The sequence below is a fragment of the Schistocerca nitens genome, chromosome 2 (assembly GCF_023898315.1).
Source record: "Schistocerca nitens isolate TAMUIC-IGC-003100 chromosome 2, iqSchNite1.1, whole genome shotgun sequence".
Lineage (NCBI taxonomy): Eukaryota > Metazoa > Arthropoda > Insecta > Orthoptera > Acrididae > Schistocerca > Schistocerca nitens.
In genome coordinates, this window is record NC_064615.1 from 152,815,199 (window position 1) to 152,841,757 (window position 26,559).

The following is a 26,559-nucleotide window of genomic DNA, read 5'->3' on the forward strand; positions in this document are numbered from 1 at the left end:
CTTTCTCACGTGAACTGGCTGCTTGACAAGAATATAATCTTTGGAATCCAGGGAAACATAAAAAATTCATAAATGCACTCGAGAAAACGGTGGCCAATGTATCATGAAAAAACTGCCACTTCTCAAGCCATAATACGGTCGCGCGGAGTAGCTGTGCAGTCTTGGGCGCCTTGTCACGGTTCGCGCGGCTCCCCCCCCCCCCGTCGGAGGTTCGAGTCCTCCCTCGGGGTGTGTGTATTGTCCTTAACGTAAGTTAGTTTAAATTAGATTAAGTAGTGTGTAAAGCCTACGAGACCGATGACCACAGCAGTTTAGTCCCACAGTCCTTACCAAAAGCCGGTCGCTGTGGCCGACCGGTTCTAGGCGCTTCAGTCATGAACCGCGCTGCTGCTACGGTCGCAGGCTCAAATCCTGCATCGGGCATGGATGTGTGTGATGTACTTAGGTTAGTTAGGTTTAAGTAGTTCTAAGTCTAGGGGACTGAAGACCTCAGATGTTAAGTCTCATAGTGCTCAGAGCCATTTGAACCATTTGAACCTTATCACAAATTTTCATACTATAACACAAAGGCGGACCTCTTTCATTGACGGACAGGAACCGTCGAACATTGTGAAAGACAATTATAAAAAGTCACATAAGATCAGCGCAAAGATGTCACCTGTTAGATTCACAGTGCTACCAGTGGTTTAGTTAGCACAATGACTGAGCGTAGAGAGGTAAAAGAATGGCATAAAATGGTCGAACAGCTCTTCATAAGCCACACATTGCCGTAATAAACGGTGCTTGACGTGGTGTAAATATCGAAGTCAATGACAGTGGGTGGCTTTGGGTTTGGCGAATGCCAGAAAAGCGTTATCTGCCATCATGTGTGAAGTACTGACGAGGTGGTGGTAGAGTATATGGGTGTTCCTCGTGGTTTGGATGAGTTCCCGTGATTGAACTTAAGAAAACGCTTCTTGAAGAAAGATACGAACATATTTGACAGTACTGTGTACTACGTACAGTGGAGAAACTGTTCGGAGACGGAGGTTGTAGCAGCTTAACAGTGCACTCTGTCATAAATCAGCATCTTTTAAGGCAATGGTTTGTAGCCGATAACATTACTGAAATGGACTGGCCTGCCCAGAGTCTCGACCTGAACCCACTGAGTTACAGAAGACAGCTTAGAAAGCCGACTTCGCTCGAGGCCTCAACGTCCAACATCACTATCTTCTCTGGTTTCGGAGCTTGACGAAGAATGGGCTGTTAACCATCTACAGTCGTTCAGATAGCTCATTGAAAGTGTCCCCAGCAGAGATCAAGCTCTCATAAAGGTGAAGGGTGGACACACTCCATATTAATGCCCACTAACAGGTTTTCTGCTACTTCTGGTCAGATAGGGTATGTAACGCAAAGTTACCTCCAGTAAACGAAACGTTTTGGGCACTTAAAATATAGAAGAATGGTGAAGATTAGGTGTGCAGATAAGACTCGAAGATTATTTTAATCTACAATCAAGATTCAGTTCTTCTGTTATGTCTTGAATCTAGCCTTACCATGGAAATGAGAGTATGAATTGGAGACAACAGCAGCTTTTAAAAGTGGTTCTATGGAAGATTGGTGACGATTAGGAGAGTAGATCCTATAGCCGAGCGGTCTAAGGCGCTGCAGTCATGGACTGTGCGGCTGGTCCCGGTGGAGGTTCGAGTCCTCCCTCGGCCATGGGTGTGTGTGTTTGTCCTTAGGATAATTTAGGTTAAGTAGTGTGTAAGCTTAGGGACTGATGACCTTAGCAGTCAAGTCCCATAAGATTTCACACACATTTGAACACACACAAGATCCTATAGCTGATGAAGAGGTACTATATCTAATAGGAAAAAAGATTTTTAGAGTACAGCTCGCCTACAATCAAAACAGATTCCATTTGACAGTGAAAAAATGAGTGAGAAGTAATAATTTTAGAGGAAGACTTACACGGCGTAACAGCTCATTGTCGGCGTTCGGATGATTTGTTCGAGTGAAGAATAAAGACGTCCTGCGACAACTTAACCACAAAAACACCTAGGAAGGAATATAACTATTGGAAGAGACAGAATCGCTGGGCGTACATTAAAACAAGTCTTTGCTGGAAATAGTATCTGTTAATTTTTTCAACGATTGGCCTCTGCTGAAAATTAAAGGTTTCTCCTTTCAGAAAAAGCCTAACTTGTGTTTTGCACATAATAAGTCAAGAGCTTTATGTATGTGCAATTAGCACTGGGCTATGTTCGTGTGTGAGTACAAGCAGAGCTGATATGATTGAAAATTAGTTTTATGAGGATGGATGAGTAGCGTATACTAATTTTGCAGTCTATAAAAGTATTTTAATTCCGTAAAGTAGCTGGTGTGGAGGCTATTTTCGGTCTTTTTCAGAATGTAACTGTGCGGAGGAAAATTAGAGATGACTGTGGATTAAATGTATGGTACAACTGTTTTGTGAAGCTTGTGTTTTCCCTGTTTTTTTTTATTACTTCTGAATGGAATGTGGTTTACTTGCTCTATCTCTCTAATGCTTTTGTGTTGGGAACATACTTATTTCTATTTCACATAGTTTGTTTTACATGTCTCCTCTTATTCGCTTCAGAAACGTATGTTATATTTGGCCTTCAGAATAGGTACATAATTTCATCTTCAATAATTAACTCTGGAATATTGTCCAGTTTTTAGCCTAGTTTTCTAAACCAATAGAACCATTACTTCTGTATGAAACTGTGTTCAGAATTGAAGACTGTCCTTTATACTTTATTACTTTAAAAAAATGTTTAAAATTGAAGACTGTCCTTTATATTTTATTACTTTAAAAAAAAATGGGACTACTAAGGCTTCAGACTAAATTACCTTATTTACGTAGGAAGAACTGTTCCATACAATTTATGTTTTTAGTTTTAGTACATTTACTACATGTGTTAACAGTCATACGGTAAGAAGCTTACTTTTATTTTAAGTACATGCTTAAATAATACAGCAGTATAGGCTGTATATCGGTGCCACTGTGAACATTGTGTCCATTGGTTTCCTCCTTCTCCAACCAGCCACCCTCCCTCCCCCTTTTATCACCTACTTAATCAGCCTACCCCACTTGACCTTCTCCCTCAACACACACAATCGTCCAACCATTCTCTATCCCTTTCTTGTGATTTATTTCTGTTAATTCTAATCTGTAGTTTACGCTCTCCCGCTTTGCCATCACTTTCCTCACTCCCGTCCCTCTTTTGTCTTCTTGAATGCTTGGTCTTTTATGAGACTCTTCAAAGCTAGGTTGCCGCGCGGGATTAGCTGAGCTGTCTAGGGTGCTGCAGTCATGGACTGTGCGGCTGATCCCGGCGGAGGTTCGAGTCCTCCCTCGGGCATGGTTGTGTGTGTTTGCCCTTAGGATAATTTAGGTTAATTATTGTGTAAGCTTAGGGACTGATGACCTTAGCAGTTAAGTCCCATACGATTTCACACACATTTTAAAATTTTGTAAAGTAGGTTGTAATTTTTAACGATGTTTTAATCATTTATTTTATATTATGGAACATGAATCAAAAATTATTTTCTTTAAGCTAGCTGTAATCCTTAACGATGTTTTTAACTATTAATTTTTACAACAGACGATGTATCAAGTATTAACCATCTCATTAGGTTGAACAACTATGTCTCCTGAACTACTATAGTGTATTCACGATCTTTTCATAGACATCGTGAAATTGTTTTTCCATTCCATATACTGCAAATACAGGTATTGCAAAGATAATGTAACCCGCTTGTTAAATAAACAGTTCCAATTCCTACTTCAGTGACATACCATAGATTACATGATGCAGACTGTGATGTCTCTGTGATGATCTCTGACCGCTGTTTCACTTACGTTTATTTTGGTATCTCCATAGACACAGTAAAAAGAAGTATAAAACCTGTGATCTGTTCATCCGTTTTATCTCACAGCCTCATTCCGTTAATAAGTCATGCTAGTCGAAAGGCGGTTAACAAATTACAAAAATGTTCTCAGTTTTACTTACGAAACATCAGGTTTATATAAGCGAAGAGGACCTATAAGGAAACAATCCTCCTCCCCTCCATCTACCCCTCCTATCAACTTTGATCATCCCCCCCCTCTTCCTGTGTCCTTTCCTTTAGGCACCTTCCCTCCCTTCTCTTTCCTTTTCCTCTGTCCCCTTCCTCCACACCTCTTCCCCCGGGTTTCCCCTCCCCCTTCCGCCCTTCCCCCTGTCTCCCCTGCCCATGGCATCTGCTCTCCACTCTCCCTCCCTCCCCCACTCCTCCTCTCTTGGCAGGTCCCCAGACTCGTACACGGTTAGTGATCATTCGCGCGCCGGAGATCAACGCCTCGTGTTTCTGTGTGTGCCGTCGTTTTGAGCTTAAGTGGTTCAGTGTTACTCGTTTTGTGCACCTACGTTCACGTGTGACAATTTTCGTCTATGTATGTGTCCAAGTGTCAGAACAAATTTTATCTTGGACTCTACGCCCGTGAACAGCTCCATGTATTTTAAAAAGTGTTTGTCTCCGTTTCTATGTCCACCATATTTTTTTCTCTAATTGTCTTCATTCATATGTTTTGTGTTTATCTGAGGCCAAAGAGTGGCGTAGTGTGCTGCTGCTGGCCTGCCTGTAAACAGATTTAAAAATAACAATAAAGAAAAAAAATAAGGAAACAATCCATCCTCTCCTTTAATATCCATCATTACCTTATTCAACACCACCTCCTCCCTCTTACACAGTGTAGCTTCCGACCCTCCTTTTCCGCCGAAGACAAACTCCTTAACCTCCTCCATCTTCTCTTCCTCAAGCTTAATTCCCGTCGCTCCGCCATATTTGTTTCCCTCGACCTCCAAAATGCCTACGACCGCGTATGGCATCCCAGTCTTCTCTTTAAACTCCAAACCTAGGCCCTGCCTATCAATATTGTCAGTCTGGTCGCTTGCTTCCTCTCACACTGTCCTTCCTATGTCACCCTCCACAACACCAACTCCTGTATCTTTTATGCCACTTCTGGTGCCCCCAGGGCCCCATCCTCTCCCCTCCCCTCTATCTCCTGTACAACACCGATATGGCCAAGCCAGCCCCTCCTGTCCATCTCCTCCAATATACTGATGACACCGCTTTCCTGGCTCTCTATCCTACCCTTCAATGGCCCCAAAACACCCTTCAAATCCTCCCTGACCAGTTCACTACTTGGTGTAACCAGTGGTTCCTTTGTATCAAACCCTCCAAAATCCAGGCAATCACCTTAAGCCACACCACCCACTCCTTCCATCTCCACGATATCTACCTCACCATTTATGGTCGTCCCATCCAGCTCACCCCCACCCTGAGATACCTTGGCCTCACCCTCGATCGTCACCTCACCTGGTTCTCTCACCTCCTGACCATCCAGCAGAAAGCCCTTTCCCGCCCTCGCCTCCTGAATCTCCTGTCTGGCCAGACATGGGGATTGCATCCATCCACCATCCTCCACACCTCATCTGTTCTATCCTGTGTTATGCCAGTGTTACCTGGACCTCCATCCCCCCCCCCCCCCACTTTTAAAAGCCCTCCAAATCACTGAATGCCATGCACTCCGCCTTGCTTCTGTATCTGCCTTCCTTCCCCCACATGACTCCTGTATGACCTCATCCCCTTCCCCCATCTCCTCCCTTTCCTCCAACATCTCCACACCCTTTACACTGTCTGCAGGCTTGATACGCCCCACCCTCTGGTTTCCTCCTTCCTCTCCACCCCCTGCCTCTTGCCATGTCTATCACTGTATCCCTCCCTCTGTGCATCTCCACACCCTCCATCTCCTTCATCAGGGCAATTTCCAGCAACTCCCCCTCCCGGATGTTGAACTTTGCCATGACATCTATCCTTCCTTCTAACTGTAACCCCCACCTCCACAGGGCTCCCTGTTTCCTCTCCCCTCCTTCTCTCAGAGCGGATTCTCCTCCTTCCCTCCATGAGTCCCTGCACCCTCTCCTCAGGTGTTTTCCTCTCCTGTCTCTTCCCTCCCCAGCCCTCCTTTGGCACAGCCCCCACCTCATCCCACTTTGTCTCCGCTCTTTCTCGCCGCCATTTCTCTTCTCCCTTATTCCCTCCCCTCCACCCCCCCCTCCCCTAGTAGATCCTCCCAGGTTTTTATTCATTATCAAGTGTGCTGCATTAGTGTTGTGTTAGGTGCTGTTAGACAGTGTCATCTAGTATGTGGTTCTAATTGTGTGCTCGACCTGTATATAGTCCATGCTTGTTCGTGTGCTTTTTATACTATGGCTGCCTTTTACATTGTTTTTGCCTCAAGTGTTTTTTTAAGCGCACTCCAAATTGCCAGCTGTGTTCTTTTAACTTTATGCCTACTTTTAACTGTTCCCCAGTGTGTGTCCCCATATTATTGTGTGTTTTAACTCCCCTCATCTCCTTTTTCTGTGTTTTTATGTCCCCTTTTTATCCCCCTTTCTAAGTAAGAATCCCCCTTTCTGTATTTTATAAAGCCGTTTGGCTGAAGAGCAGCGGACTGTGCCACTGCCAGCCCTCCCCTGCCCATGTGGGGCAGGAGAATGATATTACAATAAAGAAAAAAAAAGTAAGAAAACAAATCATATAGACAACCTTATGCATTAATCATATTTTTATCCTAGTTTTCTGCTGCTTGTACTTTTATTGTGTATTCATTTACTCCAGTTATAGCACTTGAAAATGGATTAAGCTGAAATCTAGATCATGTAATAAAGCATATTATATAGTCAAATACTGGTTTATTTGACTATGGCTTCCTATGAAGAAAACATCAACGAACTACAAGTACCACATCAGATAGCATACATACAACACATTTGGCCTGTATAAACTTACACTTGGTAAGGCCTTATACTATTTGACACAATACTATGTACTGATTCAACGTTTTTCATCAGAGGATTGCTGAGTGCCGTAACGCAAGTCAGATATAATAAAAAATTTTGTATAGGTATGTAAACATGGTCAGTGACCTCTACAAAGACCCCTGTCTTCCATTATCAATCCATATATCAATGGTACGTAATTAATAATAAAGTGGAACATGTTTGAGTAATCAGTGGTAGATGATATAAGATCTATTCTCTTATTCCCAGGAATGAAGCAAATGAAGGTGTAGGCGCGAAAGTATCACCGGTTCGGGTACGATGTACGTTAAATGTATCCACTTAAAGTCTGTGATTTACAAAGTAGCCGTTACAAAGTCTTTGATGCTACCACCTCCATTTTAGGAGGAAAGGTATTAGAGAAGCGATGTTGAAGACGGACATAGAAAGCAAGGAAGGAGACATTATTCTGAATTTGACGACAGTGACAATGTCGTAAACAAACGGATAAGACTCGAAAGCAATATAAATAATTGTATAATAAGAAAAGGGAAAAAAATTGTAAATTTATGGTAAGATCTTATGGGACCAAAGCTTACACACTACTAAATATAGATTAAACTAAATCACGCTATGGACAACACACACACCCATGCCCGAGGGAGGACTCGAACCTCCGACGGGGGGAGCCACGCGGACCGTGACAAGACGCCTTAGACCACGCGGCTACCCCGCGCGTCAAGAAAAGGGATATTCATGTTATCGAAGAAAACATGGATTTAACCAAGCAAAGGGTTGCATAGAAAAAGATACATACCATGTCATCAGTTAAATACTACAAGAGTTGTGGAAGATGAGGATGATGATGATGATGAAGAAGACGAAGAAGTAACGACCAGTATAAGCAATGAAGGGTACCTTGTTTTCCGAATCGATCTTCCAAGAGGTGTAGTCTTCATAATTTTGTCTTTGTGTGCTCTAACATTAAGTCTTTTTCCCACTTCAGTCTTCTGTGTGCTTTCGCTTGACGGCGTTTGGCAGATAGCTTGGATACTCTCAAATTAAAGAGGACAAATTAGTCTCTTGGGAAAAAAACATAGTGTGAGAAATTATAATATAATGAATACCCTTATTTTCCCTTTATGTCGAATTGACGGTTTCCGTTAAACATTTTGGGGAATATGTGTCATACGACTTTTATGTATGATTAGCATATTTTTAGCAAGAGCTTTGAACTCCAAAGATATGGCTTAGAAAGGTAGATGACATCAGCAACGCAAGTATGGATCGAAAGCAGCTTCGGTTTCTACCCCGCAGAAAAGGGATGACGTACGCAGAAATTCGAGGATATTTTAAAATGATCAAACAACTGAAAATGAAGTAAAATCATGTGGCCCTACTAGTATAGTGACACCAACTGGTGATTCAGGCACCTAATCGGAGAATCTTATTTTATTAAGGAACAGTGAATGCACTGTCCTAATTGTTAACTTTGCTGTGCAGATTATTGCAGTATGTACTGTATATTTGTGGTAATGTTATTTACGACAACGGGAGAAGGGAAGAAGTGGAGCATGGTGAGAGCCCACTATCCAACAGCAGCAAAACGGTTGTAGACTTAAACGCCCATATCTGACCTCTCTCTTACTAATGCCTTAAGTGTTTACACCATGAATGATTTTTAAGCAGGGGAGAATGTTGTACCTGGAGGATAGAGTACGTAGGAACACATCATGTTTCCTGGTCCGGTGTTCAGTGCAGTGGCTGATTTCACAACCACGTGAAGGAACGGAAATCAGAGTTCGCTGTTAGCAGTTGACGCCATTTTCTGATGTTTTGCGTATATTTTTGCGGTATCTATCCTTTCGGACATGTCCGAATGAACAGACACCAAACTTATAAATATATACACATAGGCGCGCACTGATATCTTCTGAGCTGAGCCACTCTCTCGTGCGAACCCTCGCGGGACTCACGTGGATATCTGCGAGCAAATAGGGCATAAAGGACGGGGGACACTACCGTCTGTACTGTGGGGCATGTGGGAGTTTGGTCTGGACCATAGGCGTTGTCGGATGGCCTAGGCGGTTAAGACTACCGTTTTAGGGAAGCGCAGCATCCGGGTTCGAGTCCCGGTGAGGTACAAATTTTCAGAAGTCACCGTTGAACTTAATGCAGTGCACATATATAGCTGAGGTTTGAAACTTTCTATTTCATTCTACTGTCTTTGTTGCTGTCAGACATGCGATTGTGTTTTGTGCAGCGTTTGTAAATATTAAGACTTCTACGCATTTAAGTGCTATTTTGATTATATTGTTAATTCTACCGTTACAGATTTTTGTGGTGAGTAAAATTCTGTATATTTTTAAAATTGTTTACATAATATATGGACGTTTGAGCCTTACTTCGCCAGTAGATCACCATTTTGTACCTTGAAACAGAACGCTTTGTTACTGTGCAAATGAACTGAGTCTTTTCAATGTCTCAAGAATTTTCCCTGTCTCGAAAATGAAAGTTTGTATTAGTTGCTAATAGCTTGTATTTCAAAATGTTTTCAGCTTGTAATTTGTTTTTGGTAAGACCTCTTCTTAATTTGATTTCTCTCACTATATATTGACACGTAGTAAAGTAATAACACCTAAACTGTTTAGCACAGTATTGGCAAGATCTTCTGGGTGGCAACACTTTTAAATTTCTTCCTGACCATGCACCTTGAAATAGTTTTCACATTTGGAAAAACCTTTCTTTTCTGAAGTAACTTTTGTAATTTTAGCAAATGACTGCAGCACGTATAAAGTGAATGCTATAATTTCAAAGCGGAATAACAAACAAACTTCTGTTACAGGCCTGGCTAGAGGCGGAAGTCTGAAAACTGTTTCAAGGTGAACACGCTCCTCTAATTTTATCGTAAACATAAGCTGCTGCCTCTCTGAGCCTGATTGTCATCGTTAAAACTTTTTTCTACCACCCGACTACTGCGTGAATGACTCTGGATTCAATGCGCGAAAGAAAATCTGGTGACGAAACTTGCAAACCATTGCTAGCAACGAGGTTCGATTTCATTTCATATCTTGAATGGTACAGTTAACAAGAAGGGGGTAGTGGCTAGGGACGGAATGCAGTGATGGAAACAGTGAAAAATATAAATAACATGAACCAGATTGGGGTTTGAGTTTTCATCACGGTGTTTCGGCTCGATAGGAAATAATCAAAAGAGTACAAGAGGGTGTATAAGGACAAAATATAGCTGGAAAGATAAAGCGAGAAATAAATAGAATATACGACCTTTTTATGGCCTCAGACACTACGGCTCAGGAATCAAAAGTTTTCCAAATGTTCAATAACAATATCCAAGTGATATATTTATTTACATCATAAGTGCTATACGGATACTGTACATCCGAGGTTCGTTTGAGCAGTTACCAGAAAGCGCCAGACAACAGGCTGTACTGCGCAGGCGCAGCTACGATGACGTAGGCAGCCCGTGCTTGGTGCTTGCTCTGCTCATACGCTTTTCGTCGTATTTCTGGTGGGGCATCACGTGACCATGTGCAGCCGTGCCGCTCGTGTGGCATGTTGTTGAAAGGACATACTGAGTTGCACTTAGAGCAATTGTTTTATCATATCCCACACAGATAAAGGATGCAAATAAGGAATCAGTTCTTGGCAAAATATCATTTCAAAATAAGACTCCACAGCTCGAAGTACCATAAAATTTTGCTAAAGGGTGACTGTCAGATTGTTTTTTTTTTTTTTAATTCGTACTGTGCAATATTGTTATGTAGCATTTCCAACAGGTTTACATCTACACAGCACTGCAAAAAGCTACTAGGATGGAATACAAATTACTTGCAAGAAAAAAAAAAGACAGTTTCTTGTGTAGCTTAAACCGGAATAAGGGACAATAAAATTCAATACTATTTCAAAATGTGAAAAAATTAACATGGTTGTCTGTGAGGCAAAGAAACTGTACAACTGACAGTTTATATTCTACTCTAGGAATAAATATGAAGCCATGTGGTAAGTTAGAACGATAAAACATGGTATGCTGCCAGTCTAAAATTTAGCAGAGAATGGCATTCTATAAATTTAAGACGTAAACACAAACTAAGAAATAACTTCAGGCCCAGAGGAAGTACTAGACAAGTGCCTTGTGATCGAAAAACACTTTCACAGAAGGCAGATCTATAAAATTCTGCTACAGCTGTCATTATATTTGAAACAAAATATTTAGTTCGAAACTACTGACCAAATTTGCCTACTTAGCTTCAAGTCAATGTTTACATATGTTCGTACATATATAGCATTAAGAGATCTTACAGTGCCATAAAAGGAACAGGACATCAGAGACTACTCCAGCAGCATCGGAATTTCATAAACCATTCTAAAATGCTTCATTCCGCTCTAATTGCACATTTCTATGTCCAGATGGACACTGAAGTACCTGATATTCAGCTTTTCATGTTGTTCTCGTGATACCAATTTTCATGGAGGTCCAGTACTGTATTCTCATGTTTGGTTCTTTATTATGGTATAACGTCATTCGTCCCAGAAAATGAAAATTTGCACTTTAAATTGAACGAGGTTGAAAGTAGCCAGTAGCGTGGAATGAAACACTTCGTTTCATATAAACTAACTGCCTAAGCAAATTTCTCTATAAAACAGACAGAAATAGCTTCATTAAGACATTAATGGTTGATTGCTAATAACGTGGAAATAATATAAAATCAGAAAATTGAAACTACTAACTTATTTTGGTCTTCCATGGTTATGAGAATGTATATTAATTCACTTGATAGCTCCCAGCCACAGAAATCTGTTTTGTTTTCATTTGACGTGGGAGCTGTAAACGAAGACACGAAACATATACACGGCTACGGGTCACGTGGGGAAGGACCCCCCCCCCCCCCCACTATAACTCAGCTTGCTCTGCGCATGCGCGAATCTGGCAGCTTGGGCGCGCCAGGAAAATTTTTCCGGGTAACTTCTGGCTACTTGCTGCTACTGCTCATACACCAAACAGCCACGCTTCAAGTAGCCAGAAGCGGGAGGAAGGCACTGCTCATACGCGAATTCAGCTCTGCGCATGCGCACGAGCCCGCTGGAAACTGCTCATACGAAGCTCCGGAATCGAGCACCAAAGTGTCTTAAACTTCAAAGTGGAACAGAACGCGAAGCTTCGTAATGTCTAACAGCACAGTGTCACAGAGGACTGTGCTGAGTAATGATGACTGACGCCAAAAATTTATGTTTTCCGCGATTTCCCTAAATCACTTAAGGCAAAAACCGGGATGGTTCCTTTGATAGCTACTCTCTTTCTCCATTCTTCCCTAACCCCAGCTTTTGCTTCGCCTCTAATGACCTCATTGTCGAACGGACGTTAAACACTAATCTCCTCCGTCAACAGTTGGCATGGGACGCTTCATATTCCTTCGAATTACCAGGAGTCATCAATACCAGCGATTGTGGCACTTTTGTGTTCACTGCAACACAACGGTCGAACACATTACGTCACTTCAAGAGGGTCCGAAAAGCCGACCACAGGAGAGGACCTCAGCTGCATCTGGTTGATGAGACCTTACGTGCCATAAACATCAAGAGACCAACGTTAAACCCTGGCGGAACGAAGGAGAGCACGCTTTTTGAGTCCGTCACAGAATACCAGTGTTGCAAATACGGATTCAAGGACACCGATTGTTGAATGCCCTTTATAAAGTACAGATAAAAGAATGAGATCAGAAACAATTACTACTTGCGCCTATCAGTATCTCACTAATTTCTTCAGTTTTCTTCTTACCTTCGCCGGCAACCTGTTTTTATAAGAACATATTTTTCAACCTAGTTTGCCCCTAGCCTTTCTCATACTGCGTCTCACCTTCCCCTCTATCTTTTCTCCTTCTCTAGAACACTTGTTTCCATTTTTTTAATAGTTAAGTAATCTGATCGATTTCGGATCTGTACAGATTATTAAAAGAAGGTTACGTATTTTTAATGCGATGACCATCTTAATAATAACTGTGAAATATGGACTGCAGTAACCTCTAGGGTACAAGTCAAACCTAAGAAACGACTAATAGATAGAAAAAATTGTATTCTACATCGAGGCAGCCCGTAATCATCTACAAGATAAAAATGTAGAAGAAGGTACTGCTCTGCACGAACGACTGGAAATGTTTCCAGAATGAGATTTTCACTCTGCAGCGGAGTGTGCGCTGATATGAAACTTCCTGGCAGATTGAAATTGTGTGCCGGACCGAGACTCGAACTCGGGACCTTCGCCTTTCGTGGGCAGGTCAGCACTACCATTTTTTTTTTTTTTTACCAACTGAACTACCCAAGTACGACTCACGCCCCGTCCTCACAGCTTTACTTCTGCCAGTAGAGCACTTGCCCGCGAAAGGCAAAGGTCCCGAGTTCGAGTCTTGGTCCGGCACACAGTTTTAATCTGCCAGGAATTTTCGACTGGAAATGTGTTTTGCTGTTCACTTCTGATAACAGCGATTCACTAACTTCTCTCATCGATATAAGTTCTGCACAATAAGCTATGACATGGATAAAACAGCACTTGACTATAAGACTATTTTCAGCTTATCTGATTTAATGGACAGTCGATTTAATATATACATTACTTTCTCTTCCTATCATCATTTCCACATGAGTTTTCTCACAGATTATTCGTTTTGTGTTGTTTTAATTACAGGGCGAAAGCTATTTAAATTTTAGGAATGCATTAAGTAATGAGAACATCTTCAATTGATAGAGATAGATTTTTATTTAAGTTGTAGTTTGTACTATGATCGCCTGACATTTGACATACATGTAACACACTTATACAACAATCAAAGTACAAAAATAGCCACTAGATCAGATGATCACAACCTCGGGAATTCCATACACAGCAAAGTACAAAAAACGGATACAATGTGTGAAAAAACATAGCTTACGAAGGAAATTTCTTGTTTTGTTTGGTAGTTTTGTGAATCTGAGCTCAGTACTTGGCGTATCTCACTTTTGTTTCTGTGCCCCGGTGTTAAATGTTTTGCGTGTGTGGTTCTATGTTACTAACTGGACCTTTTCAAAAATTGAAATCATCAGAAACGTGGAGAAGTCATTAAGTAAGCGAGTCGTTCCAAACGACAGGTATGCGCTGCAATGTGTAGGAAAGGATAACACGAAAATATCTGATACAAAATGCCTGGGCGTTCCTGGAAGTTACTCCAATATCACTGGACATAAACTACTACTTATTGTAATGACGTCACTTTAGAGTGACACTCATTTCCAACGTTTTTAATACTGGCCATTGTCACCGGAAAGAACTTTACAGCACATACTTTGCATTTCCTTCATGTGCTATAAACATTACTCTTTGTAAAGAGAAATGTTTCAATCAGTGTTGTTATATACTTTGGAATATATTTATATTTTCTCATTAAAAGCGTATATCTATTTATTTACAATTACATACACAGAGGTAAACACAAGAAATATACCATGACGTATACAAACGTTCATAAGTTATTGAAAATTAAACTGTGTCGTCAACATTCTCTGAACGGAACAGCGACTCGAATAAAAGCTTCTATCCGTACAACTTTGGCTGTGGGATAAGGAAAACACGACGCTGCACTTAAATAGACAGTCACTAAAGGAACATAAATACATGAAGAGTGATCGCAGTTACCATTTCATTACTCGGTTTGTTATCACAATAAGAATCAGAAAATTACAGTGTCCTAAAGGAGATGTCTAGGGTAGCACTTGATACACTGTTTAGAAGCGTCAGATCGCTGATGAAACCTTCATTTGAATAAAATAAATACTCTTCGAGTTAAAGGAAAGTTATGTTTACAATAGGACATTACAGGCATTTTTAGAATGTCAACACATATACAGTTAGTCCCACTTTTTGTTGTTAGCACTGCTCACACAACTGCCTGCAAACTGACAACAAAATTAAGTCCAGAAGTTATGTTTGTTGGCAAAGTTGGTAGTAGTCTCTTTTAGCACAAAGTGGCAGTAGCTTAAATTAATCAAGGAACGCAATATTTTTTTCTATACTGTCACTGAGAAACGTATCTTTGGTTCTAATACTGAACGTAAACTCTATACACAGAAGTTCCAAGTACTCATCTACATCAATAAAACAGTTCACAGTCACTAAGGCCGTTTTGACAACAAGGCTGCAGACGCAACTTCTCTCACTATTACAGAAAACGAACAGCTTAAGTTTTTAGGCTTCACTTTAATGGCGCTTATGTGTCGTCGAGCCTAGAAAAGTCTGGCAAGCGGTACATAGTGTCAGTCCCAATTTAATAGTATCTTTTATGAACTTTCACGTATTTCCGGTGAATCAGTTGTTCATAATCTTTACAGTTTTAAAGTCGATTCTTTTAGCTCATTGTGAACCTTCCACCAGAAATTTTATTGACGCATCAGTAACAGCGCTATACAGTGTATAGAATGTGTTGTACAGGAGACAACAGATAGAGTCAATATTAGAAATTCCGTCCTGTCAGCAGCTTCTAGATGGTTGGTAAATTTAATTAACTACACTAACAAAGATCATTACGCTTGCCATCAAGAATAAATATTAAATAAAAATCTGTAACTCCAGGCATCGACATGGGGCCACGAGTTCCCGGCGATCGCTGGAACATATTCTTCCAGGAGGCATCATTGGGAGTGGAATTGAAAGCATATGTATCTAACACAACTTTTTCCCATCTTTCGAATAGCAAACCACTACTTCTCCCACAAACGCTTCGTTGGAAATTCATTTGTTACACAGCGAATGTAACAATACGCTTAAGACAGGAACGTTCTCCGTTTAGTTTGGGAGAATACTTTCCACAAGGAGAAAATGATTCAAGATTCCAAGTTTGTAATATTCGGTCGGCCACGATATGATTAAAGACATAGCACATAATGGTCGGAGAAATTTCCAACCACGAAGAAGGTAGCTTACAAAACTCTCGTTAGAGCGATACGTGGGTGTTGCTTGACAGTCTGCAACCATTATCAGCTAACACTGACAGAGGAAACAGGGAGGATCCAAAGAAGAGCAGCGCGTTTTGTCACAGGGTCGTTTAGTAAGGGCGAAAGCGTCGCGGAGATGCTCACGTAACTCCAATGACAGAGCTACAAGAGAGGTACGGTTTACTGTTAAAATTCCGAGAGCGTACGATACTAGAAGAGATAGCTTCCACCTGCTTATATCTCTCGGAAAGACCTCGAAGGTAAAATTAGAGGTACTGGGGTTCCCACGGATGGTTCCAAACAACCTTTCTTCCCCTGCGTCGTTCGCGACTGGAATAGGAGACTTGACAGTGGCACAGAAAGTAGCTTTCTTCTGCACACAGTGAGGCGGCCAGCAGAGTGTAGATGTAGTAATCATGCCGCAAATGGTTGCGATCGTCTTGAAGGATTCGTGTGGCCCTCGTTTCAAGTGATTTAGTGAAATCAGAGCCATTACCTCAGACAGCGTTTGTAAGAAACTGGAAATGCCCGCAAAAATATTCTGGTGGAAAGCTGCAACTCGTAAACTACAAGAAACGACTGAAAATTAGGCAAGAGTATAAACAAATATAAAGCTGCAAGGATTCTGCAGAATTGATTTGCACGTATTGCGTCACCCCTAAGAAGTCATAACCACAATCACTGTAGGTTGTCACTGGTTCAAGCAGTGCTCACATATTTGGTTGGTGAGTTTTAGTAAGACACGACTGAGTAGTCCCACTTCGGTGGCTTTACAGCGTACTCAATGGGTGCACACCGCCGCTCGACGCGAACGTCGCGTCTAATACGGCCTCCACACGGGCTTGGAAGTCTGCGAAGGCCGGACGGCCCCCGTGGAACAGGCTGCGGCCAGCACCGTCGTGGCGGCGCCCTCCTTATCCTTGGAGGGGGCGGCGGAGGCGGTGGCGGAGGCGGCGGCGGGTCGCACCTGCTGGAACGCCGACCGCACCGGCTTCTCGTCGGCGGCGGTGCCGGCGCTCGCTCTGTCGTCGGAGTCGCTGTCGTCGCTGCGACCGCTGGGGGACGCCGAAGCCCTGCTCGCCGACGACGACGTCGTCAGCTTGAGGTCGTCGGCCGTCGACGCCGCGGGTACGGCGGCCGCCGCCACGCCGGCGCCCACTGGCAGCAGGGGCGGCGAGCAGGAGGCTGCGCCCGCCGTGACCGCGAGCAGGTCCGCCGGGGGCGGCAGCGGCGGCGGGTAGCCCAGCAGCGACACCGGGGGCGGCAGGAAGGCGGGCGGCGCGCCGGGGCCGGCGTGCGGGGGCGGCGGCACCACGGGGAAGGCGGGCGCCGCGTGCGGCAGGTAGAACTCGGCCGGCGAGCCCGCGCCGAGCGGAGAACCTGCCGACAAGTGTGCGACCGCTGATCCTCACTGCGTCACAACTAAAGTGCCCGCCACAGAGTGGGGAGCGTACATAGTGGTGGTACATTGCTATGCAGTTAGCTTTTCCTGCAGTGGCTCCCAACGTTGCTAGGGCCTGATAAACTGTCGCACAATAGCCTAAATAACGTCTGAGATCTAACTAAACACTGAAGTGTAAAAAATTGACACTCCTCTCTTTAAAAATACAGTAAAAATCCGATGAAGGTTTGCACAGATGTGTTGAACAGTTTCCGAAGAATCTCTATCAACTGCTCTTTTCAGTTATGAGCACACACGGAACACGTAAAGATGCCTAGAACAACAGCGTTTCCCGCCATGTATGGGTGCCCACTGTGACGTTGACCTTTCATGCACCCCACATAACGTATCTGTCAAGCATTTAATTATACCTATTCATGACAGTTCTCGGCCACACAAGGCAGGGACAATTACATCTCTGCAGCGTTAACGATATGCGGTGTTTGATTACCCACGATATAGCTCGGATTTGCTTCCCACTGATGTTCGTCTCTGCTCACATGAGCCGCTGGGTACGAAGACAACATTTTAGCACAGACAGCGTAGAGAAGTGGCAGGGAGCGCAGGGGGACATCCTCCTATGCCGAAGGTATTGGAAAGTTGGTACTACGCTACGACAAATACCTGAATCGCAGCGGTGACTATGTGGAGAAGTAGCTGGAGGGTGTAGCAAAATTTTGCAATAAAACATTTTTGGTTTTCACTGTGGTTTCCATTTCGCGAACGATCGGACCTTATTTTCTGGAAAGCCCTTGCATAATACTTCGTACATGTTCAAATAAGTGAAAGTTACACGTTTTCTATATATTTCAATAAACCAAATAATAATGGGTCAATGGTGTGTTAAGTTCTGCTTATTTCTAACAATACTTTTCATAAATTTGGTTTGGTGTCCACCACTGCGCATCGGAAGTCATGTACCAAGTTCATTCATTTCTTCACTTCTGTTTTCGTGGCTACAGTATTTCAGAGACTAATTTTCGCCCCTATACCAATGGAACCGTTGTTCTTAAGAGTTCTGCCAATAATAATATGTATTAACGACAGACCTTTCACAAAGCAATACCAGTTCTGTTTAATGAAAATCTTTTTTTATAGTGAGTTTCCTTTCCAAGGTCACAGCAACAGTACTTCGCCTTGTATTTCACTACCTGAAAATATTCCCTCATTCACTGCAACTAGTCTTAGCGTGGTGTCTCGTATCGATACCACCTCACTGGCGTTCCACAGCTGGCAACGGAATAACAAGTTCCTGTCTGATGCTAATAACGGTTCTGGTGGACCCAATGGTGCGCGCCCACTGAGCCACACATCTTGCAGCTGTGGATTACGAGCGCCCTCTGCCGCCACTATATAGGACGGCCAGCGGCAGTGAATCACACCTCTTACACTTGGGGCCTCATCGTTACGATACCAATTTTGATGCTTAGTACAGAGAGCCCCATCATAGCTGCTCTTGTATGAGCTGGACTCTAATTCTTGCTTCATTATTTGTAATGAGTCTTCGTTCATTTGGAGGAACACTACTAAATCTTCTACTTATTACGTTAACTTGTTCACTAGTCATTTGTGCTCCTGTGAAGCTTTCCTCCGACGACAGTTGCTGCTTCATTCCGTAGCCTAGCTTTCCTTAGCGTTGTGTATGCATTCATACCCAACACTTAGAACCTGGATCAATTATCAAAATCTGAAAAAGTTAATTACTCATGATTTATATCTGAGGGCAAGTTATTATTACCAGTGTGTCGACAGCAAAGGCAATAAAGAGATGAGTAAAGCTGACCTCGAGAGCTATTGGTAAGCCAGATAAATTTTCAAATTGGAGCTGTTAGGAAATTAAAGCTCTTTTGACACGAAGACCACCGAAAACTGGAGGGTGGCCCATTGACTAAAGGAAAGGTGCATATTACAAATTATTATAAAATGCAGGAAAGAAAAGAAATGGATTAGGGGACAGACAACAATGGGATATAACAATGACAGTGATGGAAAAAATGTGGAAGGCGGTTGGACAGTACCAAGGAAGGCTACTATTAGATGGCCAGAGGAAGCTATTTTGTTGATTCCGAGAAATAAGAAATGGCTGAGAAGACAAACGAATGAAAGCTAAGTAGATGACATTAGAAGATTAGCGTGGAGTAACACTGATACGTATCGCTGAATGTAGCAATGTATGGAAATATCTAGAGGAGTCTTTTTTCCAACAGTGGATATCAAACAGCTGCTGCTCACAAATATAATGTGCTATATATTAAAGGCTGCAGAATTTTGATAGTACGGATTAATCATTTAATTTAGAGTGGTCACTGCATTTTCACCAAATACAGCAAATGCAGTTTGTTTTTCTGAAATTTTTATTTTACCTGTCTGGGGGGAGTAGCTTGGGAACCACTGCTCTGAAGTGTTGCCACCAGGGCAATGAATTTCTAAGGATGCTAGTGTCTGTCGAGCGGATCTAGTCAGTACACCAAATAATAAACAACTTATAATGGTTTTATTTGTGTACTAGTAACAAAGACTGATGTGTCCCCTGTATCTGGCGTTGAGCACTAAGTCCTATTCAAGAGACCCACTTTAGATACCCGTTGATAATTTTAAATAGCTGGGAGTATGGAAACTTGGCGGTAAATTAAGACTGTGTGCCGGACTCTAACTCAATCAGGAAACCTTTTGCCTTTAGTGGATAATTTCTCAATCGACTGAGCTGTCAAAACACAACCCACGAACCGCCCTCAGAGCTTTATTTCCACCGGGGCCTCATCTCCTACCTTCGAAACTTCACAAAGTACTCCTGAATGCCCGAGCTGGACTAGCACTCCTCGACATCGTTTGTTCCAGAAGTGCTAGTCCTGTAAGATTGTAAGTAGGCTGTTTATGTTTTCTTATTGGCAACGTTACGTAGAGCTCTGTATGAAAATCACTGGCTGTGCTGTGTGCAGTCTGTGGCTAGTTTGCATTGTTGTCTGCCATTTTAGTGTTGGGCAGCTGGATATTAACAGCGTGTAGCGTTGCACAGTTGGAGGTGAGCCGCCAGCAGTGGTGGATGTGGGGAGAGAAATGGCGGAGTTCTGAAATTTGTAAGACTGGATGTCATGAACTGCTATGTATATTATGATTTTTCAACGCTATTAAGGTAAATACATTGTTTGTTCTCTATTAAAATCTTTCATTTGCTAACTATGCCTATCAGTAGTTAGTGCCTTCCGTAGTTTGAATCTTTTATTTAGCTGGCAGTAGTGGCGCTCGCTGTATTGCAGTAGTTCGAGTAACGAAGATTTTTGTGAGGTAAGTGATTTGTGGAACGTATAGGTTAATGCTAGTCAGGGCCATTCTTTTGTAGGGATTTTTGAAAGTCAGATTGCGTTGCGCTAAAAATATTGTGTGTCAGTTTAAACACAGTCATGTATAGTTGTTCTAAGGGGACGTTGCAAGATATCGCTAGTCGTTCTCATATTTTCAGATTAATGTGACTACCTGTGAAATCCCTGAATAACCACATTTTGTAGCGCGGAGAAGTGTAGGAAGAGGATAAATGAGGTTGTGGAAGGTACCGATTGGGATGTGGAGCCATACTGACTCCACTACTGCGCTAGGTCTCTAGGTTGAGGCTCCATGGCGCGAAAGACCCATTCGAGATAGTCCCACATACTCTCGACTAGCTTTAAATTCGGGAAATTTGGTGACCAGGGGAGTACGGTAAACTTATCCCGGTACTCTTCGAACAACGCACGTACACTGCAAGCTGTGTGACACGTTGCATTGTCCTGCTGGTAGATTCCATAATGCCCAGGAAAAACAAATTGCGTATAGGGATGGAAACTGTCTGCACGGATAGATGCATACTTGTGTCGATCCATTGTGCTTTCCAGTACGACTAGATGGCCCAGGAAATGCCATTGAAACATTCTCCAGGCCATAACGCTCTCCCCTCCGGCCTGGAACTTTCCGATGATTGTTGCAGGACCGTACACGCCAATGGCCATCTGTTTGACGGAGGACGAAACGTGATTCATCTGAGAAGGCCATCTGTCTGCAATCAGTTGCTGTACTGGGGTCAAAATTCCAGCTTCCATCGCCGATGAGCAGCGGGCAGCATGGGTGCATGAACCCGACGCCTGCTGGTAAGCGGCAATGTACTGTTACGGCACAGAGTTATAAAATTTTTTAACAGAGTTCAACCACCTTGACATAAGGTGGGCTGGTTACTCCACGACTAGCGGCGGACCAGGAAGCACGTTGATGCAAGACAGACAGGCAGCACAGTCTGCAACTCCGCAGTAGCTGAGTAAGAGAGAGCACACGCAGTGGGAAAACAGAAAAGGGCAGCGACCAAGCAAAATATACACATCAAGATAAGTTTTCATCACCCCGGTTCCCAGTACTCCTGAAGACAGATGTGAACTTTGGATATTGTACCGCAGACACAGTTCCTTTGACTTTTCAGAGATGTCACTAAGCCCGCCCAAAGATGCAAACAAAGATGCATGAGGAGCGCCTATTAGGCGGAGGCGGTCCGACAGCCGATCAGTTCCAGTCCATCCACCAGGAAGAAGGAACACGGCTGGTGGCGTCTGTACTTCAACAATGCCTAGACGGTCAATACCGTGGTTCTATCGCGTCTGTATTTTTACTTTGCCCAGGAAGGGCTCTCAACAAGGGAAATGCCCAGACGTCTCGGAGTAAACCAAAACGATGCTGTTCGGACATGGAAGAGATACAGGGAAACAGGAACTGTCGATGACATGCCTCGCTCAGGCCACCCAAGGGCTACCACTGCAGTGGATCACCGCTACCTACGGGTTTTGGCTCGGAGGAACCCTGACAGCAATGCCACCATATTGAATAATGCTTTTCGTGCAGCCACAGGACGTCGTGTTACGACTCAAACTGTGCGCAATAGACTGCATGATGCGTGACTTCACTCCCGATATCCATGGCGAGGTCGATCCTTGCAACTACGACACCATGCAGCGCGGTACAGATGGGCCAACAATATGCTAAATGGACCGCTCAGATGAGTATCGCATATGCTTTCAACTAGACAATCGTCGGAGGCGTGTTTGGAGCAACCCGGTGAGGCTGAACGCCTTAGACACACTGTCTAGCGAGTGCAGCTAGGTGGAGGTTGCTCCTGTTTTGCGGTGGCATTATGTGTGGCCGACGTACGCCGCTGGTGGTCATGGAAGGCGCTGTAACAGCTGTACACGATACGTGAATGCCATCCTTCGATCGATAGTGCAAACATACTGGTAGCGTATTGGCGAGGCATTCGTCTCCATGGACGACAAATCGCGCCCCTATCGTGCACATCTTGTGAATGGCTTCCTGCAGGATAACGAATTCGCTCGACTAGAGTAGCCAGCATGTTATCCAGACTTGAACCCTATCGACAATGCCTGAGATAGATTGAAAAGGGCTGCTTATGGGCGACGTGACCCACCAACCATTCTGAGGGATCTACGCCGAATCGCCGTTGAGGAGTGGAACAATCTAGGTCAACAGCCCCTTGATGAACTTGTGGATAGTATGCCACGACGAATACAGGCATGCATCAATGCAAGAGGATGTGCTAGTGGGTATTAAAGGTACCGGTATGTAGAGCAATCTAGATCACCACCTCTGAAGGTCTCGCAACGTGGTGGTAGAACATTCAATGAGTGGTTTTCATGAGCAATAAAAAGGACGGAAATGATGTTTATGTTGATCTCTGTTCCAATTTTCTGTACTGGTTCCGGAACTCTCGGAACTGAGGTGATGCAAAACTTTTTTGATGTGTGTATCAAGCACGCTCGTTCGCGCTGCGGAATTCCGCAAGAAGCAATAGCCACGGCTAGAGAAAACACTCATAGACCAATTTAACTAGCTGCCTAGAGAGAATTAAAGCAAGGGTAGCAGAATAACGAGACCGCATTCGGTCATCGTTAGTAACCCGCACGTCACAGAACTACGGAGAGCTCTTTAAATGCAGGAGACCCAACTCCAAGTAGGAGAGAACGGTTCAGATCAATGGGAACGATGGAGTTCGTGTTGACGACATTCCGTTCCATGACCATGTTGTTTTAGTAAGTGTTGCCTCAGATCAACCAGCGCAGTAGCAGCCAGTCTTGGAGTGCTACAAAGCTGAACTCCACTGACGAACTTCATGCTGTGTCATACCAACCACTACTGATGGGAGAGCTGATGAACTACCAGCAGCAGTGCAGTACCAGGTGCTGAACTCTCTGACTGTGGGACGGGAGACGACGACCAGGCCGGCAGTACTGGGTTCAAAGCCTGCTGCCTACACCACACCGCGGATGGGGTGGTACAGGGAAGAAGAGACTCGGAGTGGGATCGAGTAGACTCCCTCAGCCGGTAGCAGCTATCCATTATGTACGAGGCTGAGATAAGCATCCGTATCGACGCTAGAGGAACGATGTCTCGCTAGGACGCAGGTGCAAGGACGGCGCAGCATTCGACACCGAGAGTCTGTCCGTGACCAGGGCAGGAGGCAACTATGTCCTACAACGACAACGCACCACCCTTTGTAGCTCCTCCATCCGAAAAGGCTTTGGAAGGCACAACGGTGCCGATCGGCCGCCGGTTCATCCTCAGACCACAGGCGTCACTTAATGTAGATATGGAGGGGCACGTGGTCAGCACACTGCTCTCCCGGTCGTATGTCAGTTTACTAGACCGGAGCCGCTACTTCCCAATCAAGTAGCTCCTCAGTTTGCCTCACAAGGGCTGAGTGAAACCCGCTTGCCGACAGCGCTCGACAGATCGGCCATGAGCGCTTACAGACGATTCCTGACATTGTGCAGAGGCGTCATCCGCTCAGCCCCTCTGTAGTGCTTTTGGACGTGAGATAAATCGCTCTGTTTTCTGCATTGCGACGACGACTGCACTGATGTCCGAGTCACCCCCTCCCCTCGACATGCTTAATATAACCTCCTTTGCTAGTGCTGCCAACAGCCGTTTGTGAGTGGTTATTGCACGTCGAACGTAGGCAGAGGTGACATTAATGTGACTAGACCGTCTATACTGTGCAATCCAAAATAACGTTTCTGATCTTCGGCTCCTAGAGTTTCACTGCATCCAAGAGAATCGCCAAGCCGCACAATGCTTACGGTGTTGTGATGAAACAAATGAACGTTTCGTATCGCTCGCCGGGAGAACACGTCTGTTGTTGTTCGACCACCACATTCAGTTAGGAGACCACGTGCAAGTCTCTCTATTTGACACCACTCTGTCGACTTGCAGTGTAGCGATGCAATTCTGTAATACAGTGCGGTGTTTCCGTCAGGAAATATGTGACAAATAAAACCTAAACGCAGCGATAGCAAACAAGACCTCTGGCAAACAGGAAAATGTTTAACAATTAGTTTAACATTCCTAAATGATGCCAGATTATCAAAATACAAGGGGTATTCGGAAAAGAAGGTCCGATCGGCCACGAAATGGAAACCACTGTGAAAATCAAAAATGTTTTATTTGCAACAGTTAGCTACAACTTCCAGCTACTTGTCTACACAGTCGCAGCTCCGACTCCGATGTTTGTGGTAGCGTTGTACCAACGTTCCAATAACCTCGTCATGGCAGGCAGCCACCAGTATTTTCCGCCAGTTCGTTACGCTGGTCTACAGCACGTTGTCTGTGCCAAATTGTCATCTTAGCCAGCGGTTCATGTGAGCAGAGATGAAACTCAAAGGGAGCCATTTACGGGCTGTATTATGGGTGATCAAACACATCCGATCGAAAAAGCTGCACAAACATCTTCATGGCCTCTGCAGAATGCGGCCTGAGAACTGACTTGAAGAAGAAAATGCGTGACAGTTATGTTATGTGGGCCACATAGCTTCAGGCGAAATTTCTCGACGGGCTCTCGTACTTGGCGCGAGACACTATTTCGTAGGCTTCTTTACGTCGTCACAGTGTGTTCTGAAGCGAGAAGAGCGAGGTGATGCGATTGACGAGCGTACTAGAGACACTGTCCAACACATCCGTCCAAAGCTTCATCGGATTTTCACCGTAGTTTACATTTTGCAACCGATCGCAACTTACTTTCCGGATAGTCCTCGTGCGTTGATTTCACAACTAAGTAAATGAAGTTGTGCATCACACCATCATCAACAACAACAACAATTTCTGTTCTCATGTATATGAAATAGAACGCCTGGTGATCAGGAAAACACGTTTGAAGGGCGCAGCATTCTATTACATTAAACGAAGTAATTAAAGTGACGGGTAGCAGCACTAATCTACCTCCTGATAACGGTAGTGACGCGTGCAATTAGTTGTTATGGTCACAGCTAATTTATTAGTGGACGGAAAGTATCAGCAATGTTCTGAAAAGCGCGGTTGATGACAGGTTACGGAGTTAAGGGTTGCAATAACTAAACAGCGGATTCTTTGAAGAGCAAAAGGGTTTGTAACTGCAGTAGAGCGACCTGTGCAGCGGGCGAATCTGGCTGCCCATCTGTCGCTGAAAACCAGCGGCCGATGCGACGCGCTGTGTTCCAGTGATTGAATTGCTTTGTGTCGCTATTTTTCACCGGGCTTGTTTGATGACGGTGCATTATGGCTCTGACACACATAAAAAACACGCGTGTCCTGTCGGGATTCCGCGGTGCGGGAAAAAGTAACTAGCAGGAAGTTTTATTGCCACTGCAAACAACCGCCGCTGACGAAAGGTACACAGAATATGAAATTTTTAGTCACTCGTGCTACCCAGAGTTCTTCCGCTCCCTGTCCGCCTGCTGCAACACCCCCCCCCCCCCACTGACGTCCGTTTATTGAAAAATGGTCGTGTTTTGAAAGTAGGGCGTTGCGGTGGGTTAGGTTTTTTAGAGGCGACCCGTACCGTGCTCCAACTCTGTAATGGGCCGACAGCAGCGCCGAACAGTGAACGCGACGAAATCTGGTGTGCGCCAGTGGACAGTCACGACATCCATTGTAAGCGATGGACGGGGCGCTATGCTTCCATACGCGGCTTGTTAACGGGAGAGTGTTATGCGACAGCGTCAAACGTGTCAGTAGCGCCACTAACAAGGGAAGTGCATGACCTCGAAGAGTCAGAACTGCACGGAAATATAAATCACTCACTCCAAAAACAGTGATGTGAGTCAATCGCATGCAAAGTGGCAACTCTTTCCACGAGAGACATTTGAGTGATCACCTGTACAGGTTAGGAAGGTAACTTTCGTGACGCGAAGGAACAAAATATCGATAAAACAGGGCCAAAAACACAAGTACTGCAATGTAAAGAGTTACTGCCACATTTCCCTCTGCTTAAGATAATTACTCTATCTTGAACAACAAACTTTT

At 44.0% G+C, this 26,559-nt stretch overlaps 1 protein-coding gene across 1 annotated transcript in view; it reads right to left on the minus strand.

The window, feature by feature from the left end:
* Positions 1 to 16,632: 16,632 nt before the first annotated feature.
* LOC126234889 (segmentation protein Runt-like) overlaps positions 16,633 to 26,559 on the minus strand; it is a 146,285-nt gene continuing 136,358 nt past the window's right edge. Inside the window, exon 4 of the mRNA XM_049943629.1 lies at positions 16,633 to 17,192. Within this exon, the coding sequence (XP_049799586.1) occupies positions 16,633 to 17,192 (560 nt within the window). The remainder of the gene's footprint in view (positions 17,193 to 26,559) is intronic.